This window comes from Syngnathoides biaculeatus, chromosome 7 (assembly GCF_019802595.1).
Source record: "Syngnathoides biaculeatus isolate LvHL_M chromosome 7, ASM1980259v1, whole genome shotgun sequence".
NCBI lineage: Eukaryota > Metazoa > Chordata > Actinopteri > Syngnathiformes > Syngnathidae > Syngnathoides > Syngnathoides biaculeatus.
Genome location: NC_084646.1, coordinates 13,283,524 through 13,304,449, shown reverse-complemented (window position 1 = coordinate 13,304,449; position 20,926 = coordinate 13,283,524). Strand labels below are relative to the sequence as shown.

General features: G+C 43.1%; 1 protein-coding gene across 2 annotated transcripts in view; it reads left to right on the top strand.

Moving 5' to 3' along the window:
- The window catches only part of LOC133503117 (choline transporter-like protein 5), a 36,120-nt gene that overhangs the window by 3,443 nt on the left and 11,751 nt on the right, over positions 1-20,926 (top strand). For both annotated transcript variants that reach the window (XM_061824336.1, XM_061824335.1), the window contains exons 2-6: positions 9,449-9,497; positions 15,026-15,099; positions 18,145-18,223; positions 18,367-18,451; positions 18,567-18,683. In XM_061824336.1, coding sequence (XP_061680320.1) covers positions 9,449-9,497; positions 15,026-15,099; positions 18,145-18,223; positions 18,367-18,451; positions 18,567-18,683 — 404 coding nt within the window. The remainder of the gene's footprint in view (positions 1-9,448; positions 9,498-15,025; positions 15,100-18,144; positions 18,224-18,366; positions 18,452-18,566; positions 18,684-20,926) is intronic.

Here is a 20,926-nt window from a genome sequence, read left to right as displayed (position 1 = left end):
GTGTCAAAAAAAAAGACAACGGTTAACATTTCAAACAAGGACCTCGTTGAAAAATTCCTGAACAATTTTGTGGGGTTATAAAAAAAATGAGAATAGCGGAGATTCAGTTAACATCTGCTTGTACTAGCTGCAGGGGTTAAAGGTCAGAAAGAAAGTTGCGCCTTGTAGTGCGAACATAAATATTGTCCCCAAAAAAAAAAGGCAAAAGAAAAAGCAAAACAGCAGAATTTCATGTGATTCTTGCCGTGTTTCTGTTACAGTTTGTGAGAAGTTGGCAAACCTTGCAAACGCAGTTCACATATCAACACTTTCCCTTCAGTTTTTAAGACCTCGTTGGTCTTCAACTTGAATGTTAATCAAGCTTATCAACAGTACAGCATACTCTGAAAATTAATTGGCTTTCCGATTATTTGAGTTTGAACACGTGCGCCCGAATTGCACGCATTCTTAAGTCATAAAAATGTCAAGCAGCAACGAGACCGCCGTCATTTGTTATTTTTTCTATTTAACTGCCACTCAGACCTCACTTACAACTTTCCTATTACCCAGAGGTTAGGCACCATCTTGGTAGATATGAGTGCATCACGGAAAGACCACAAAAATATGCAAATAGATGAGTTTTTCATCCAATCGCTGACTATATGTTCAACAGACAAAAATTTGAACAGATGAATTAGCATCAGCATTTTATTGAGTCGGTACGGTGGGTCAGCTGGTAAAGCGTTGGCCTCACAGTTCTGAGGTCTCGGGTTCAATCCCCGACCCGCCTGTGTGGAGTTTTCATTTTCTCCCCGTGCCCACCTGGGTTTCCTCCGGGCACTCTGATTTCCTACCACATCCCAAAAACATGCAACATTAATTGGACACTCTAAATTGCCCTTAGGTGTGATTGTGAGTGCCGTTGTTTGTCTCGTTGTGCCCTGCGATTGGCTGGTAACCAGTTCAGGGTGTACTCCGACTCCTGCCCGTTGACAGCTGGGAAAGGCTCCACCCACGTGAGGATAAGTGGCGAAGAAAATTGATGGATTTTATTGAGTAGTGTATACACATATATCTGTAGCTCAATTGATGGCCTGGTCCTAACCGGGTAATCCACTAAGCGGAGGAGGGAAGCGAGGCTTGCCACACAAGTGGTCAAGGTCACATGACAGCAACAACACTTCACCCCAACAGCACAGAGCAGCCGGCTAGCTGTCAACGAGTGACACTTTCAGATGCTAACCCCCCTCCTGGGGGCCGAATCCCAACCTGCATCCCGCTGTTGTTGTTGTTTTTTAAAGAGAATGTACGTGAGCTATGAGTATTGACTCTCTTTTTCTTCCTTCTCTCTTTTTTTAAAACGTACACTGTTAAGTGACGAACGAGTAGCCTTAACAGAAGCCAAATCGCTGACTGCACCGTCCTCTAAAGCCTGCTTATATTTGAAAAGATCCCAGGGGGATGCCGCTAAGTCAATTTAAAGCGCAGATCGGGATGCGGATGTCTTGTCTTAGAAAGGAGACAAGAACTTAAAAGGTTGTGCTTTTCTCCGGAGGGGATACAACGTGAGAAAGGATACAGAAAGGGCAATTGAGAGCAACGTAAGTGGGGAAAATGATTGGATATTTTCTTGGAACACCCTTAATGTTAGAGGGAGAGAGAGAAAGAGAGAAAAGAAAGAGCCATCTGGTGCCTCTTTGCTGCAGTATTTGCTTCCGAGATGGAGTCCAACAGGAAGTGCGGGAGACTAGTGTGAATATTTTGTGTACGAGAGAGAAAGAGAGAGAGATAGAGAGAGAGAGAGATAGCCGACGAGATGTTCCGTACACAATCCAGAGTGGTAACACTTGGCACAGCAGTGGTAAACATTTGTTGACAATGTATATCCGTCCATATACAGTACAGTGGTAACTCAATTTAGGAGTGATACAAGTTGTCCATTTTTAGAGATTATTTCTATTTATCGCCTCGATTTGCGGGTGATGACTTGAGGTAAAAGTGAGGTCAGTGAAGTTAAAAAAAAACAGCTGTTGAGGTAGAACCTTGAAGTGGAAACTTGGTTCACTCACAAATCCATCCATCCATTTTATTCACCGCTTATCCTCACGAGGGTCGCAGGGAGTGCTGGAGGCTATCCCAGCTGTCAACGGGCAGGAGGCGGGTTACACCCTGAATTGGTTGCCAGCCAATCGCAGGGCACCTGAAGACAGACAACAGTCGCACTCACAATCACACCTATGGGCAATTTAGAGTGCCCATTTAATGGTGCATGTTTTTGGGATGGCAGGGTACAGCCTGAACTGGTTGCCAGAACTGAACTGGTTGTCGCAGGGTACATGGAGACATACAGCTGCACTCATAATCACACCTAGGGGCAATTTAGAGTGTCCAATTAATGTTGAGTGTTTTTGGGATGTAGGAGGAAACCGGAGTGCCCGGAGAAAACCCACGCGGGCACGGGGAGAACATGCAAACTCCACGCAGGCGGGTTCAGGGATTGAACCCCGGACCCCAGAACCGTGAGGCCAACGCTTTACCAGCTGCGCCACTGTGCCGCCACTCACAAATGGCTTTACAATTTTTGCAGGCCAATATTGCATCGGTTCATGAACGGTACTTCCTGGCCCACTGCGCGGAACACTCACTTTTGCTTCTCTCCCGGCATTTCATGGCTCACCGTGCTCGTATTGAGATGTATTTGTTTGTTTTGCTGTAAATGAACCCTCTGTATAGGGCCCCAAAAAATGAAATGTTCAAGTGATTGTGCTATTAAGAAACACTCTAGAAGGAGTAGGAAGAGGGGGGGGGGCAGAGAGAGAGAGAGAAAGACAGAGAGAGAGAGAGAAAATGTACACACTGAACTGTCGCCGGCTAATTGCAGGGCACATATAAACAGAGAAGCATCACACCTACGGGTTATTTTAAGTCTTCAGTTAACCTCCCATGCCACCAGTATGCAATTTTTTTTCTTGAGATTCTAGTATTTTGATTTTTTTTTTTATTTAATTCAAATATCAGTGTGATCTTTTTCTTTAAACATGTAACAAAAATGTGCATGAGCGGGGGAGCATAATGGCATTTCCATTCATTTCACCAGTGATCGTTGCTTTCAGATACAGGTGATTTGCTTTACGAGCGTGGTCACTGAACATTTGAAACTCGTAAGTCAAGGCAGCGCTTTATTTTCAGCATTTTGTTTACACTCAAAAGTGTTGGCCTCACAGATCTGAGGACCGGAGTTCAACCCTCGCCCCGCCTATGTGGGGTTTGCATGTTCTCCCCGTGCCTGCGTGGGTTTTCTCCGGGCACTCACCGGAGTGCCCTGTGTTGCTCCCACATCCCAAAAAGATGGAATATTAATTGGACAGTCTAAATTGGCCCTTGGTGTGATTGTGAGTGCAGCTGTTTGTCTTGATGTGCCCTGCGATTGGCTGGCAACCAGTTTAGGGTGTACCCCACCTCCTGCCTGTTGACAGCTGGGATAGGCTCCAGAACTCCCCGTGACCCTCGTGGGGATAAGGGGCAAAAGAAAATGGATGGATGTTTACATTCATTGAACACAAGCATTGGGACATTTGGTCATTGCACTTACGGGAAGTGAAAAAACAAGCACTTATGAAGCGTTAAATTTAAATTACTTATGATAACTTACATTTTTTTCAAGTGTGCCTTTGACCTGGGGCTGGCTCTGTGATTAACTGATTCCGTAATTCAAAATGCATCCCAGCTGGTGTGCACAGCTACCACTAACAACATCCATCCACCCATACATTTTGTGTGCCGCTTATCCTCATAAGGGTCAGGAGTGCTGGAGGCTATCGCAGCTGCCAACGGGTTTTGGCCATGAATTTTTGTTTCGGTACATCAGTGATAAAATATTGGACATGTAAAATGTTTTGACAAAAGATTTTTTTCCACCAAGTAAAAATTATATTTTCAAAGTAAAATAAATTCTATTAACTTAAATTGGTGTTTGGAGAAATAAACCAAATCCCAGCAAAACAATGAGCAAAACTTTTAATGTCATTGTCACTTGTTCTTTTGATCAGCAAAGAGGAAAAAAATCAGATTTTTGCCACGTCTCCCAGCCCTACTTTCAACACAACCAACACCGTGGGAGAAGTGAGTCTCGGGTCTTAACGCCCTGGTCCTCTCCTATTTTACTCCTCACCACCTCCAAAAACCTTCAAACTCATGTCATCTTCTCCCCCACTCCAGTCCTTGAAAAAAGATGAAGGCAAAAAATATGCAGAATAGAAGTACAGGCGAAGATGTTCCTGACCGCACGTTACCATTGAATGTCTGCTGACGTGAGCTTGTGTAATTTTTTTTTAGAGGCGATACCGATGCATGCATGTATGCATGGTGGTCCACTTGAGCAGATCATGTCATGTTCCACTCCCCCGCTGTCCACTGCGAGTATTTCAGACGAGATTCCAGAGAAAAACAGAAAAGGCCAAAAGGCATATTTTTGCTGTCTCTGTCCACAGTGATTTGGCAGAAGTGCTGTCATAAAAAATGAATCGACGTACAGTGCAACCACGTACAGCCCCGCTTACTTGCACCATGGCGCCGTCCTGCTGAACTGCATTATGACAGTATTTTGTTCCATTTGAAGTAGAGATGCACAGATTTGATACCAAGAATTTATATATATATATTTACAATAATTTTTTGATTAAAACATTTATATTTCTTATTACATTATTTTAAATTGACTGTGAAAAAAATTAAGTATCAAATAAAGTGATTGTGATTAAGTTTAGTCTGTAACATGTCGTAAAATAAGCAAGAATTTTGATGCAGTAATTGTTTTTCAAAGTAAAAGTAGATGTTTGTAAATAACTGATTTTGATGACGCACAAAGATAATCAGACATTTTTATTACAACAGTAAATATACAGTTGAAGACAGGGGTTTACATTCTCTCCAAAAACATATATTTCATTTTTGGTTTCACTGTCTGAAGTCAAATCAGACCAAACCTTTCCCGTTTCAGGGTCAGTCAGGATCACCAAAATTATTTAATTTTGTCAAATGTCCCAATAATGAGAGAATTTCTTAGAATTTTTTATATTATTTGATTGTCGTCCTAATGTCGGAATATTTTGGAGCGAGAATGAACACAGACGTGCAATATCGGCGCATCCCCAATTTGAAGGGTTCCTTGTGGTTTCCAGCGGTATGATTTGTAGCTGCATCTTTCGACTATTGCAGCAAGTGATGCTGTGAACGAAGTTGCCTTTAGCTCACACTCCTGAACCGAGAGACTTTTGAGGATCAGCGCTGTGAAAACATGATCAAAAATGCTCTCTTATGTCACAAGCCATGTACAGCGTCTGCAGCGTGCGACCTCTTTGGCTGTATCGCGCTATGAAAGAAGCCTGTGTTGGACAGTTGAGCCACAGGCACACTATTGACTGCGTGTAGCCATGTTGATGTGATTTCACTCCCATGTCAGACTAGCGTCAAATATGAATTGGACTGGGCATAAAGGTTATTGCAGAACAAGCTGTCCTAGCGTAGCATGCCTCCCAGGCTTTTTTTTTTTTTTTTTTTTGGACAAATACTGTTGAGTATGCAGAGCTTCATTCAAGCTGTCTGTGGCCACTAGTGCATTTTCTACACTTGCCGACTGAGATTCCGGCAAAACAGCTGTCATGTAATGCAAAGGCGGCTGGGGGGGGGGGGGGGGGGGGGGTTCCTGGCATCAGTGACATTTCCCAGCGTCCTTAACGCTAATTACCTGTATGCTTTGTTTGCTGAATAACCCAATAAATAAAATAAGAGTCCACTATTTTCGCTGTGTTGGTGAACTAGAAAAACGATAATTCAGAGTTTCATGCCGTAACATCAGTTTGCTTGACCCAATTTGAGGAAATAGTGAGTATAACATCTTACTACCTTTACTCCCACCTTGTGATAGGTGGTGACATCTGTGCCCCCCCGTTCCTGACACCGGTTTGTCTACGACGACAGGGAACGGGATGTGGTAGAGAGAATGTAGGAGTGGTCTGTCAAAGTAATAGGAGCACCCCCACCTGATCAGTCTGGAACGAGCGTAGCGTAGACACCGTGCCCACAAAGCCAGTACACGCCCAAAAAAGGCAACGTGCCCAACTGGTCAGGTGCCGACATCTCGGCAAGACAGGTGACATCGGGAGGAGCTTGAGCAGTGTTCAGAGAGGAATTGGAGACAAAGGTCATTTATGGTGCAAATAGAATTTGCCAATGTGATTTTGGCACTTCCCCAACTAACACAGGCTGCCCAAATAGAGTTTAGTTACGAGCAAAACAGCGGATTGTCACTCAAGGCTGGGTTTGAATTGGGCTCAACAAAGGTAGCCTAGGAAAACCCATTAAATTTTGCACAAAGATAGCTAAAAATGATGGGGTTTTTTTTCTTCACGTTAATCACCAATGCATTTCTTTCCCCTTGGAATTATTTGTTTTTTAACTTCAGTTAGTGTTGATCCACATTAGCATTGTTAGCCATTTCCAGAGGTTTGTCCTCTGTTATTGAAATACAATATGTACCAACTAAAACACACTATATTAGTAATAATAATAATGACAAAAAACATTTTAGTCTACTTCAGTAATGCAACTTCGTGAGTAAGTTAATTATCGACTGTCGAGACATTCAAGTTCTTGGGAATTACAGTCTCAAAGGACTTGAGGTGGGAGACAATCCTCAAAAAAGCCCAGCAAAGGATGTACGGTCTGTCACGCGAGCTGCTGAGTCAGTTCTACACAGCAGTACTGTATACCTCCATCACAGTCTGGTTTGGGGCTGCCACAAAAAACGACAAACTCCGACTGCAACGGACAATCAAAACAGCTGAACAGATTAATCGGCACCACTCTACCCACTATTGAGGACTCACACGGAACGTAAACTAGGTCCAGAGCAAGCAGGATTCTTTTGGATCCTCCACATCCTGGCCACCAGCTCTTCCCGCTCCTTCCTTCGAGAAAGCACTACAGATACTACTCAAAAGTAGCAGGCATTCGAACAGTTTTCTCGCTCTGGCAATTAACTCATTGAATTCTTGATCAGCGAACCTATTATTTTTCTGCCTTGTGCCACGTTATCACTCACATCCTCACATCCTGCTGGTCCAATCAGTATCAGCATTAGTAACATATATTTTTTCTCATTATTATTTCTTTATATATATATATATATATATATATATTCTTTTTTTTTCATATTTTGTAGACCACACGATTCCTCACTTTAAACTGCTCCCTTTGCACGATTGACATTGTTAATCCACTTATTTGTATAGATTTTACATCTTGCACGTCTTATAAGGAATAGTCCCTATAAACAGAAATGTCCCTCGTTCTTTGTTGTCGTTGCTATGTTGTTCCTTGTTCTGTATGTCGTACCAGGGGAGCACCGACAGCTTGTTTTTACACACTTGGCCATTAAATCTGATTGTGATCAAAACATGCTACTTGTATGGTTAAATTAGAGATGGAACGACTGACATGACTAGCAAAAGTGTCTCGTATCGTCAGTGACAATCGGTTGCCCTACCCCACTGACTCTTGTTGATCGCTGTGTGATTCCACCTGCTCCGGCCATATGGACTAACCCGTTTTTATCCTTCCCTGCGGTGTGCCTGACCTGGGTACAGGTTTCAAACACCTAAATGACTTTGTCTTGGAAATGTCCCCCTTCGGTCTTGCTAACATATACTGGAAAATACCATCAATATTCTTATGCCATCCACCTTCAAGAACAAATCCGGCAAAGTGCTCGCTCATGCTACGCTTATGTGAAACAAGGAGCGGCATCGATGACGGAGCGTTTTTGCAGCCCATTCTGACCCCTCAGCAGGGTCAGCGGGACGACTGGAAAGCCTTCTCCAACAGTGCCAAGCGGTCTGCACGGAGCGAGGCAGACGTACTGCTACAATTCATGCGAGAATCTTCTGTTAGACCTTCCTGAAGGTGGTCGACCACACACCCCCCCCCCACCCCCCCGCCTTCCCCCACCTCCCAGGACACTGGAAATAAATCATGGTCATCATTCGACTGAAGCGGAGCCGTACAAGCTCCGGAGCACAACAACTCCATCATGGCGTCACTGTTGGATTAAGTTGAGCAAGGAAATGCCGCTATTGATCCAACCAGTTCCGGAGCCTCCGAGTACGTTTAACAGAAAATGTGGATCATGGAACTGAAAATGCATTACTCAAAAAATCTGATGAATTTCAAACTTGTTTTGAGATCAAAGAAAAAAAACTTCTATAAAATGCTTCGTTTCTACTTTTATTCTGTAATACTCAGATTTCAGTCGGTTCTGTACAAGCAGGAATAGGTGAAGAAAGTCTTTGTGGCCCAATTACCGCACACTAATTGGCTTGTGTTAAAAATTCTGTTCAGGATTCCACAGATTATATTCACGGCTCCCCTTGGAGCAGGATTCTCTCAAGATTTTCCAACCCTTAACGCAAAACTCTCCCACGAACTCCACTCTCGTCTAATTGCAGTGGAATGTCCCACATTTCAAATGAGGACTTCTGGCTCAGCATTCTTTATTTCTATTATTAATTAGGGACTTGAAAAGCTCTTACTTCATTTTCTACCCCAGAAAATGTTGATGCAAATTTCTCTAATACGAGGCGGTGAGTTAAGTAATAATCTTTGAGCAGTGCAATTATTAACAGCACAATATGGAAGGATAATTTAACTCGGACAGAAGTGCAAGATCTTGAGTTTACCATTCTACGTCCCCTGTGAATGACTGGCGACCAGTTCAAGGTGTACCCTACTTCCTCCCCAGGTTAGCTGCGATAGGCTCCAGCATACCTGCAACCCTAGTGAGCATAAGCAGTGTAGAAAATGCACGTGTTGTGTCGTTTTGTGGTATTTCCGCGAGCAAACTAAATCTACAGAGGTGAAAAACAGCACCTTGGGCGAGTCTCGTCAAAACACACTCACATTTTTTTCATGCCATTATTTGTACTTTAGGTGGCACGGTGGATCAGCTGGTAGAGCGTTGGCCTCACAGTTCTGACGTCCCCGGTTCAATCCTGGACCTGCCTATGTGGAGTTTGCGTGTTCTCCCTGTGCTTGTGTGGGTTTCCTCCGGCCACTCCGGTTTCCTCCCACATTCCAACAACATGCAACATTAATTGGACACTCTAAATTGCCCCAAGGTGTGATTGGGAATGCGGCTGCTTGTCTCAATGTGCCCAGCAGTTGGCTGGCAACCAGTTCAGGCTCTACCCCGCCTCCTGCCCGTTGACAGCTGGGATAGGCTCCAGCACTCCCCGCGACCCTCATGAGGATAAGAAAATGGATGAATGAATTTTTGTACTTTACCTGGGGTTAATTGTACAAAAGCCTATAAAATTTCTGTGCGGAATAAAAAGGCATCATCATCTATCAAGTACTGGACTGCATTTTTTTTCACAAATCTAACCTCACTGTATGTTTTGTTTTGTCTTTATAGGTGAGGCGCGCAAGTATGACCCAAAGTTCAGAGGACCAATTCATGACAGGTACTGCTTGGTCTAAAGATACAGGCTCGAAAGAACATGCAAACGCCACACATGCGGGGCCGGGATTTGAACCCCGGTCCTCAAAACTGTGAGGCAGACGATCTAACCAGTCGTCCACATATATGTGTGTGTGTGTGTGTGTGTGTGGTGTGTGTGTGTGTGTGTGTGTGTGTGTGTGTGTGTGTGTGTGTGTGTGTGTGTGGTGTGTGTGTGTGTGGTGTGTGTGTGTGTGTGTGTGTGTGTGTGTGTTGTGTGTGTGTGTGTATTCGTGTTTGTGCATAACCCAAAAGTAGTCACAGGCTCGTGACGTGTGTATTGATTTTGACTGTTATGTAAGATTTCTGCCTGGGAGGTGACAGATTGATCATTTGTCATGTGAGGTTTATCCAGACGGAGGTGGAGTGCCAGCGGCGCTCTTCGCTCCACCGCACAAATCGATGACCATAAGTCAGTAAACTGGGAACGGGAAGTTTGTCCAATGACACACTTTATGAAGTAGCCGCACACGTGCATATGTACATCCTCACGCGAAAAGGATGGAGTCCTGTCAGGATCAGGGTTTGCGTATGTAGAGGTCCTTCAGAGTAAGTGTGTGTCACAACTCCTGTGTTAAAATAACTCGATCTACAGTACTACCTTGACTTAAGATTTTAATGTCTTCCCTGGGGAAGGTAATTACATTATTTACTTGTACAGTGGTGCCTAATGATACGAACTGTCATTTGGATGATTTTTTGCTTACAAGTAAAAATTTGAGATGTGAGCAATGTTCAGCGAAGAAAATGAGTATTTTTTTCATGGGAGAATGTTTTGTGGTCAGATGAGACCAAAATGGAACTTTTTGGTCATAGTTCCACTAACGGTGTTTGGAGGAAGACGAATGATGATTTCCACCCAAGAACACCATCCCTCCTGTGAAGCATGGGGGTGGTAGCATCATGCTTCGGGGGTGTTTTTCTGCACATGGGACAGGGCGACTGCACTGTATTAAGGAGAGGATGACCGCGGCCATGCATTGTGAGATTTTGGGGAACAACCGCTTTCCCCTCAGTCAGAGCATTGAAGATGGGTCGTGGAAGGGTCTTTCAACATGACAATGACCCGAAGCACACAGCCAGGAAAACCAAGGAGTGGCTCCGTTAGAAAGTCATATCAAGGTTCTGGCGTGGCCTACCCAGTGTCCAGACCTAAACCCAATGGAAAATCTTTGGAGGGAGCTGAAACTCTGTGTTTCTCAGCGACAGCCCAGAAACCTGTCTGATATAGCGAACATCTGTGTGGAGGAGTGGGCCAAATCCCTCCTGCAGTGTGTGCAAACCTGGCCAACAAAGGCTACTTTACCAAATATTAACATTGGTTTTCTCAGGTGTTCAAAAATTTATTTGCAGCTGTATCACACAAATACATCGTTAAAAAAATCATACATTGTGATTTCTGGATTTTTCTTTTTAGAAAGTGAACATGCACCTACGATGAGAATTTCAGACCCTTCCAATATAGCAGGGTGCTCAAATACTTATTTTCTTCACTGTATTTGAGTATTTTACTCCCCCCAAGTAGACAACGTGGGCACATCTGAAGGAGCAGCACAAGTTCCATTGAATTGGAGCCCCCCCCCCCAAAAAAAACCCAAAAAAGTTAAAATACTGGCAGAGGGAGTCAAGGCAGAAATTACATTAGAGTCGGTCATACGTTAAGGAGCATGGGAAAATGTGCTCAATCTCATCCACGTGTGCATTGGAGTGCATGAGAGCATCTAAAAAATGTCAGATTGAATACGCAGTGGTCGCTTTGTCTTTGTCAAGGCAACCTTTTTCCTCACAGTTCTTGTTGTGGAACTCATTATCTAGTGCAGGTGGACCTAATGAATTGGGTGATGGGTGCTGAGCGGTTCCAGTGGCATGATGCAGAAGGATTTTTATTTTTTATTTTTTTATTGAAGCACAAGCATACCTCCCCGAGGGTCTCCACAGGCTTTTGTGGGTTGTTTGTTTGATGATTTAGTCATTTTCAGAAGTAATGCAGGATCTTATCTTGCTTCCTTTCACTGTCTGTAGGCTTCTAAAGGTTGTTTTGGCTTTCAATCCTCGCGTCTTTTCGCTCGCTCCTCTGCAGCAAATGTCTCTGCTCCATCAGAGGAAAGGCGTCCCACGCACTTTGATGCTTCTTTGGCTGAGAGGCTTTTCTCTTAATGAGAACATTGAAATAACATACTAAACACAGGTTGCCGAGTTTTCACGCATTCTCCCATGTCAGCTCGTAACATTGCAGCATAGAACCCGGAAAATTGCGATACGAATATGAAAGGATTCAAAAGACGAATCTGTGCCACCTTTAAAATGGCAGACGTGCCACACGAGGGGCTTCATTTATCAAAGTGTGCATAGAACAGGTTGTGATTTCCGAGGTGATAGGTTCCCAATAACGTCACCACCACCATTAAGCCAATCGGATAAATTAACGATAGAACAAAACTTCACGCTTCACCTGCGTTCTCTGATCTAGATTACACACAAGACGGCGAAGTTGGAAACCTGTCCATTAGCACTTCGGTGTTCTCACTTTGTCTTAATACTGCACATTTTTCCACAAAGCAGGGAGTTGATAAGTACTGTAATTCTTGGCCTACAGAGCGCACCTGGTGATAAGCCTCACCTCGTACATTTCTCAAAGAAATACCATTTGGTACATACATATGCCACAGCTGTGTAAAAGCCGCAGGTGCCCACATTGAAACCCATATTGAAACTCGAAATATTTACAAAGACGCTACACAGAGAGTTTAATGCTAATGCTAGCACTGTGGTAACGGTAGCGCTGATGCTAACGTCATGTTAATGCTAGCGCCGTGCTAACACTAATGCTAACAGGGCCGGTTAAAAAAAAAAAAACATACCGGTTAAAATTGAGATTCAGCAGTAACACGGTAGCGTAGCGCTAACAGGGCCGGACCGGTAAAAGTTACTTCCTCGGCAGATAGCAGATAGATTCCACCGGTCTAAAAAAACGGGGCCGACCGGTAGAAGTCACTTCCTCGGCACATATATTCCACTGGTCTCAAAAACGGGGCCGGACCGGTAAAAGTCACTTCCTCGGCACATATATTCCTCCAGTCTCAAAAACTGGGCCAGACCGGTAAAAGTCACTTCCTCGGCACATATATTCCACCACTCTCTTAAACGGGGTCGGAGCGGTAAAAGTCACTTCCTTGGCACATATATTCCGCCGGTCTCACTCTTACCTTTTCAGCTCGAGTGCTCCCCTTGCGGCCGTTAGAAAAAAATGCACAAATTAGCCACATCACCGCATAAGCCGCAGGGTTGAAAGTGTGTGAAAAAAAGGCACGCCTTATAGGCTAGAAATTATGGTAACTTTTTTCATTACTGTAGAGGAGGAGCAAGGTCAGCCCGCCACCTCCCATATCGGCCGTCTCAATCACCGATGACGCTCGCCCAAGAGATTATTACCGTACGCTTGTACAAGCTTTAAAGAATGAGAGGGAGGATTCAAAGAGGAGGATGGCAGCGGTCGCCATGGCAACCCGAGCAGCTCTTCCCCTTGTTCTCTTGCGATTGAATGGGAAACGCTAGCAGCGTTGTCTGCCGTGTTTTGAACCGGCGCCTTCGGCTCGCCACGTGACGGGGCCGTTGTCGTCTTCACTGTCACTTTAAAATGGTGCCTGCCTCCCCCGGGCGAACCCGCTCCCACTTTCATTGCCTTTGTGTCCAAAGATGAAAAAAATAAATATATAAACACACGTCTGTTGTGGAACATTTGCATACTGTACATGAATTTGTATCTCTTTTAGAGGCGCGCATTTAGATTGAGCAGGTGAGAGCGTGTCTACTCTTTTTCAAAGAGAGACAAAGGATTGTGCGCCATTCAGTAGTTTGCCTTTGCACACATTGAAAATTAGATCATAATTTCTACAAACAACTTCGAAAGATAATTTGTTTGTTTATGGCGTAAATTACAAAGATTGCCCCGTAACATGTAGGGTACAGGACCATTATTTGAATAATACGTTTTGCCTTAGATTAGGTCAAATTTCATTTGTCGATGTCGCATTAGCCATGATTTCAGACTTTAGTCAAACTATGAAAACCATGTTTATCCATGACAATATTATTTGAAATAGATAGCGTTCAAATACGAAGCAGGTTAACCTATGTTAAAAAAAAAAACTTTAATTCAAAAAGCAATGGAAGATAAGTGGCAAATCACAAAATGGCAAAATGACAAGTAATAAAACAAAGCAACAATAAAAAAGAAATGTATGTGTGCAAAAGGAGTTGGAATAAGTAAAGATTACAAGTTGTAATTGAAAAAAAGTTATGAAGTAAATGCACTTTTGGTATTCCTTAGCTGCCATTTTTGAAGATATTACCCCCCCCACCCCACACACACAGGACATCCATCCATTTTCTTTGCCGCTTATCCTCATGAGGGTCGCGGGGACTGCTGGAGCCTATCTGTCAACGGGCAGGAGGCGGGGTACACCCTGAACTGGTTGCCAGCCAATCACAGGGCAAATAGAGACAAACAGCTGCACTCACAATCACACCTAGGGGCAATTTAGAGTGTCCAATTAAAGTTGCGTGTTTTTCGGATGTGGGAGGAAACCGGAGTGCCTGGAGAAAACCCACGCAGGCACGGGGAGAACATGCAAACTCCACACAGGCGGGTCTGGGATTGAACCCTGGACCTCAGACCTGTGAGGCCAATGCTTTCCAGCTGAGCCACCGAAAATGAAAACACAGTTGTTGAATAAAATCTCGTGTAGATCTCTTCCATATGTCTCGCATGATGAAGTTTCTTTTTTATGGACGTCGTATTTTCTCTCTAACAAGCCAGGAAAAGGTGACGGAGACGCGTTTTCCTGATTGAGGTTGCGTCGCGCGGGGATGTTGTTAAGGAGGCCTACGATCACGTACGTTATGTGCTACAAGTTTTCGCAGCGCGCTGGACTTGGCTCTCATCAGCGCTCGCTAGTTTCTCTTTTTGAGGAGGTCTTTCAAGACGCTGGACTGACAGCGTCTCCCTTGCTGTAAAGGATCTCGTTACGGAGGAGGATAGCGAAGAGAGAGCTCGCTTTTAAGTCAGCAGACTGTTGTGGAGTCGAGGCAAAGTCGGGCTTCAAATAGACGCGCCCGTGGGACAGTTCACCCCTGAAGGGATTTTTTTTTTTTTCCGGAGTCTCAGAAAGTCCATAAAGTGCCAACAGCAGTTCTCACTTCTCAAAACATATTGCATGGGTGTCTCTGTGCAAAGTACTGCACCAGGGCTGCATGATATTTTTTTTTTAAATGGCATTGCAATTGATTTTTAAAACCTGCGAGATATATTGCAATGTGTTGGTAGAGTTCATTTTCTTGGCAAACCATAGAGTTAATTTTTTGTCAAAAATGAAATAGTTAATATTTCATAATGTCAACATTTTTGAATTAAGTTCACCAGTTCAAAACTAGTTCATAGTTCTTTTTTATTTTAAATTCCAATATGACTCTTTTTTTTTTTAATCTTTGCAGGGGCCGCACAGATGTGATCTGTTGTGTCATTTTTATCATTGTCATCGTCGGCTACACCATACTTGGCACTGTGGGTGAGTGTGACACGCCGCCGCTGATCATACCGCACGTTTCGTAATCGCACGCAAATACGCTCATATGTGGATATGTGTCGCAAAAAATGGGGGGAGGAGCTAAATTTAATCTGGGTTGTTTGCCAAAAAAATATTATAGTTAAAATATCTGTAAGCCTTTATTTTTAATGGTGTTTTCAAATGACTTTATGCTATTGAAATCATCAGGGACGGGGGTGTCGATTGCTAGCATATTTTAGCTATTCTTGCCAAGAACAATGAGCCTGGCCCAAGATCGGGTAACTTTTCAAATCAAAGCACATTACTTTTAATCCCACTACCAGTTGAATTAGTCCACCAATCCTTTTTTAACTTTCTATTATAATTTACCGTAATTCCCGGCCTACAGAGTGCACCTGGTTAAAAGCCTCATCGAGTACATTTGTAAAGGAAATATCATTTGGTAAATACATATGCCGCAGCTGTGTAAAAGCCGCAAGTGCCCACATTGAAACACGAGATATTTACAAAGAAAGATGGTACATCAAAAAAGTTTAACGCTAGCGCGAGCTCTAATGCTAACAGGGTCGATTAATATAAAACTTACCGGTAAATATCACTGAGACACACCAGTAACACAGCAAGACGGCGCTAACGCTAGCGCAGCGCTAACAGGACCGGTAAAAGTCACTTAATCGGTACATACAGTATATTACACCGGTCTCATTCTTACCTTTTTCGCTTGAGTGCCCCCCTTGCGGCCGTTCGAAAAAATGCACAAATTAGCTGCATCACCGCGTAAACCGCAGGGTTGAAAGCGTATAAAAAAATCACGGCTTGTGGCCCGGAAATTACGGTATATCGTTGGAAGAACCCAAATAATCGCATCGGTGTCACACACATTAGAGCCACGTTAATTTCCTTATTAAGATAGCTAAACTGGTGCTGTTTGGCGGATCTGCAATGAACGGAACAAATGTTTTTAACACAAACGGAAGGTTGCCAACACATGTCCGACAGAAAATAAAACAATAATCACAGACATATATTCTTTATCCAATGAGAAAGAACGACTTAATGCTACGGCGGCCTCCTGAGGAGCTGAGACTTTTTACTTTTCCTCACTTTTCAAACGACGTACAATATCTTTGCCTGCGGTGTTTCGTTTGAGGTGTTTGTACTGATTGAGTGTAAAAAAAAAAAAAAAAAATGTGAGAAGATGCAGAAGCGCTTCCAGACTAAAAACAAGCGTGCATCCTCAGGGCGGTTTATTCAACAAGTCAACTTGTGGGAAACACGGCGGGTGTTGATCAACTTGGCTACCCCTGAGGACGAGTTCTTCTTTTAATAAACAGCATGGCTGCTGTATCGCTCACTCTGCGTTGTGGCCTCATTTGCATCCTTGTCTCGAGATCATTAATTGTTAAAGCATTCATGCAATATACAAAAGCAATGCAATCTCGTGCAATCTCTTTTATTTTTATTTTTTTTTATTGGGGAAGTTGGGGCAGCATCAGCACAACATCCTAAAAATATGTAACAGTATTAACATTTCATCTCGTGGTTTATTTGGGTGTCACACTCCAAACCATTTTATCCTTGTTTACTGCGTGTGACTGTCAAATAAGACACCATTTAGTGTGGTAGAACTGTGCTCTTATGCGCCATCATTTTATTTTGAAGGGCTGACATCTGAGAGGATCTTTTATGCTGATGTTGTGGAGTTTTGCTGATCAGTTATCGGCTCGAGTTGTTTGATAAAACCAGGCATTATAGAATATGCTTTATCATCTATTGAAGACTTTATACACAACATAGGAAATACTTTGAATGAGCACACATCGACTCCAGGAAATGAACGTCTGAGTCACGTCTTTTTATGTAGGAAAACTGAGATTGCATTATATTACAAGAGATGTGAAAATTCTTCCTTTACACCAACAATGTCACAAGCCCAGATAGCAATCCTACAACGATGTACTTCAGATCCACTGAAATCCAATAGCAGGTCTTTTTTGGCCCGTAGCTCAAAAATCAAATCAAACATTGGCAAGAAAAATGAAATTCACCTCCTTGGCTGAACTCAGAAGGCTCTGATGAAATTGGCGCAATACAAATATAGTTTGAATTACACTTCTTTGGTGACAGTTATTTCTAATGACACAATAAATGACCTGACTTAATCTTTTTTTTTTATATATATAGTATGTAAGTATGAGCCATTTTTCAGATGATATGTATTTTGCTTTGTCTTGGAGGCAAAAATGTAATTAAATACAAGAGCTCTCTGGTGGCAGATAACTCAGCTCTCTTCACAACAATCAAATAATAAACAATTCTTCAAAAAAACGAACCTTCAAACTGGTTCTTGCCAGTTGAAGTTTGTTGTCAAACTAAACCTCAGATAGCCTTAGGAAACTCCATTTAGCTTAATGCTAGCAAACAATGCAGAATGGCATAAAGAGGCTAACAAAAAGCATTGATGTAGCTGTGTTCTCATCTCACCACTGGAACACAACCGGTGGAGGAACACTTGCAAACAGACATAATGAGGCACATTATGTTTATCCTCTATAAAGAACAACTTATTTCGGCCGCTTATATCGGGGATTTTGTTCTTTGGGTCACGACCCACAGTTCGTGCCCCTAGATGAGGCTAGGAACGTAGATCGACTGGTAAATTGAGGCCTTCGCCTTTCGACTTAGCTCCCTTTTCATCACAACGGACCGATACAAAGTCCGCATCACTGCAAACGCTGCGCCGATCCGTCTGTCGATCTTCCGCTCTATTCTTCCCTCACTCGTGAACAAGACCCCAAGATACTTGAACTCCTCTACTCGGAGATATACAAGGGGATAACCATACAAAACTCTTGGCCACTCGGTGTGTGTTGCTCGAAGGTTACGGATTTACTATATCATCTTTATAGCATGTCATCCGGGTCACTCTACTGGTCGCATAAAGTTAAATTTATTTTTGGGCAACCCAGTACGCCAAAATGTCAGAACCATACTTCGTGTTAACGATGCTCAAACAATCGAGTGTGTTCGCTGTCACCCTTTCAGCTTGGTTCAACGGCGACCCCCGGAAGGTGGCCTACCCAACCGACAGCTACGGGAAGTTTTGCGGCCAGAACGAATACGTGTGAGTCATCATCGTCCCACAATGTGTCACCAGGACGGCAAACTGCGAAAATATTCAATACGCTCAGTATTTATGCATGTGTAAATACGTCTCGATGAAACACCGCCGTTCTCATGCCGACCCCTGTCTTTGCTCACCCGCAGAAACAAAACCAAATTGTTCTACGTCAACATTTTGAGATGTACTAACCCCGCGGCGCTGATTAACCTCCAGTGCCCTACAACCCAGGTAAGACGTTGATCGGCAGGCCCCGAGCCACCGATCTTTTTCCGACTTTTCCTCCGTGCTCGGTTATACAAGATTGATGGGCCTTCCTGTTAAGACTCTGCATCGCCCTCCCCAGCTCTGCGTCTCCAAGTGCCCTGACAGATATGCAACACTTCACGATAGCGGGATGAGCGAGGATACCCAGGAGTATTATAAGCAATTCTGCAAACCAGGCACTGACATTAAGAAAACGGTATGAGACTTTTTCTTTATGAAATAGTTATTGGCTGTGGATTACCATGCAAAGAAAAAAAGGAAAAATCTATCGAGCTACATGCACACACACCAGCCAAATTATTAGCTAAACTTCAAGGTATGTAATGACATTAACTCTGCAACTGCATCAAAAACATGGGGAAGACAACCGAGACCCCTTTTAGAAACTTCTTAATTGGTTTGGAAAGGAACCAAGACATAACAGGCATGCGCACAATTGGGAGTCCAAAGTAATTACGCATATTTTTTTTCTTTTTAATTTAGATATAGTCATTTCAAAGGGGGGAGAAAACAGCATGTGCAGCAATATTGCCACCCCTCAATTTTTGGCAGGGATGAAGGCTTGCGTGTGTCAGGCAGACCAGGAGAAGCTCATCCATGCTTTTACCTAAAGTAGACTTGACTATTGTAACGGTCTTCTGACTGGGCTCCCCCTAAAAGAGTATCAAATGGCTGCAGCTCATTAAGAATGCTGTAGCTCGGGTTCTGACCAGAACAAAGAGGTCAGAGCATATCACTCCAATCCTAAAGTCCTCACACTGCCTAAAGTTCTGCTACTGGTCTATTAATCACCAAACTATTGAGGTCCTGAATACATGAAAGAAATGCTTACAGAATACAAACCCAGTAGGGTTCCAAGATCGACGGACTCAGGTCAAATAGTGGAGGGTAGAGTCCAAAGCAAACATGGTGAAGCAGCTTTTAGCCATTATGATGCCCAAAAAATGGAATAAGTTGCCAACAAAGGGGACGTCAGCCCCATGTTTGAGTGTTCTCAAATCCAGATTAAAAACTCTTTGTATTTCTAATTTTAAATTATATTTATTGCAATGTATGCTGTTTTAATCATACTTTATTAGTATTTTTTTGTTTTTTTTCAAGGCTTTTTGTTTTATTTCTTTGTTTTCAAATGATTTTAATCATTTAAAGCCCATTGAGTTACCTTGTGTGTGAAATTCCCTGTATAAATACATTTTCTTTGCTTTGCTTGAAATCAAGTAGCAATAATAATAATCGTGAAAAGTATAAAAACCTGAATTTTTGCTGGAAAATGATTGATCCATTTGGTCCAAGTTTAGAGTAAATGTGCTCTGTTCATGCATTAATTATGCATTATGAATTTAAAATTTTACATATTCCTTCCGCTCTAGTAAGAATCGTGCATATCAGGAACAGTGTATCTTTGCAGGGGGGGTCACAGTGGGGGCTAGGGTGGAGAAATTTTTGTGCTACACTGCAAGGGGCACGAGATGCTCCTCGCTCTTTTCCTCACTTACTTTGATTTTTTTATATGAATCATGAATTTAATGTTGGGTGGCTTCAATATATAAGTAAAACATTAAACGTACAGTAATTACACAGCAACACAGTCCGCAAGAATCAATATAATGGATTAGTTAAATCCAAACCAGTCAATGAATATAAATTTAAAATATTGAAATCGGTGCCTAGACCAAAAAAAAAAAAAACATAAACAAAATAAAGGAAAAGTTTAGAATACAGCAGTTGTTCGGGTGAAAAACTGCAAAATAGGTGCTTCTACAGGTAGTACTCTTGTACCGTATATAATTCGATCCCAATGTTTCATGTGGGCGCCACTCTTTCTGTACATTACCCCCCCCCCCCAACATTGCCACAGCGCTGTTTGACAACTTGTCGTCGCCACGGTAACGGTTACAACTGGTCCAGTGAAAGGTGACACAATTTCTGGTCACGCCTCCTTGACAGTGAAAAAACGCAGTGATCAAAAAAGAAGGGATACGCTGGTTTGGGAATTCACGTGGTGCCATGTTGCCAATGTCCGAGCAACATAATGGAAATATTTTATGGCAGTATGAAAACAAAAAGTAAAAAAAATAGCCGTAAATAGATCTCTTTAACATGGGACTCATTGATCAAGCGCTCAAACAGGACTGATGCAAATCAGGGCACTTCTTGGTCAGCTGGCAGCGACTGAGTGCCCGTGACGCGGTTCCGGCGTGAGATTCGCAGAATTAGATGGCGAGTGGGAGCCTCTCGGAAATCAGTCAGCTTCCTTCCGCTGAATCATTGACTGGCTTTTCCGCGCGCACTCGAGTAGGACAGCATTTTCTTCACTTGGAGTGCGACTGAGTCCAACTCTACTGTTTTTATCCATCCATCCATTTTCTTTGTCGCTTATCCTCACAATGGTCGCGGGGAGTGCTGGACCTATCCCAGCTGTCAACGGGCAAGAGGCGG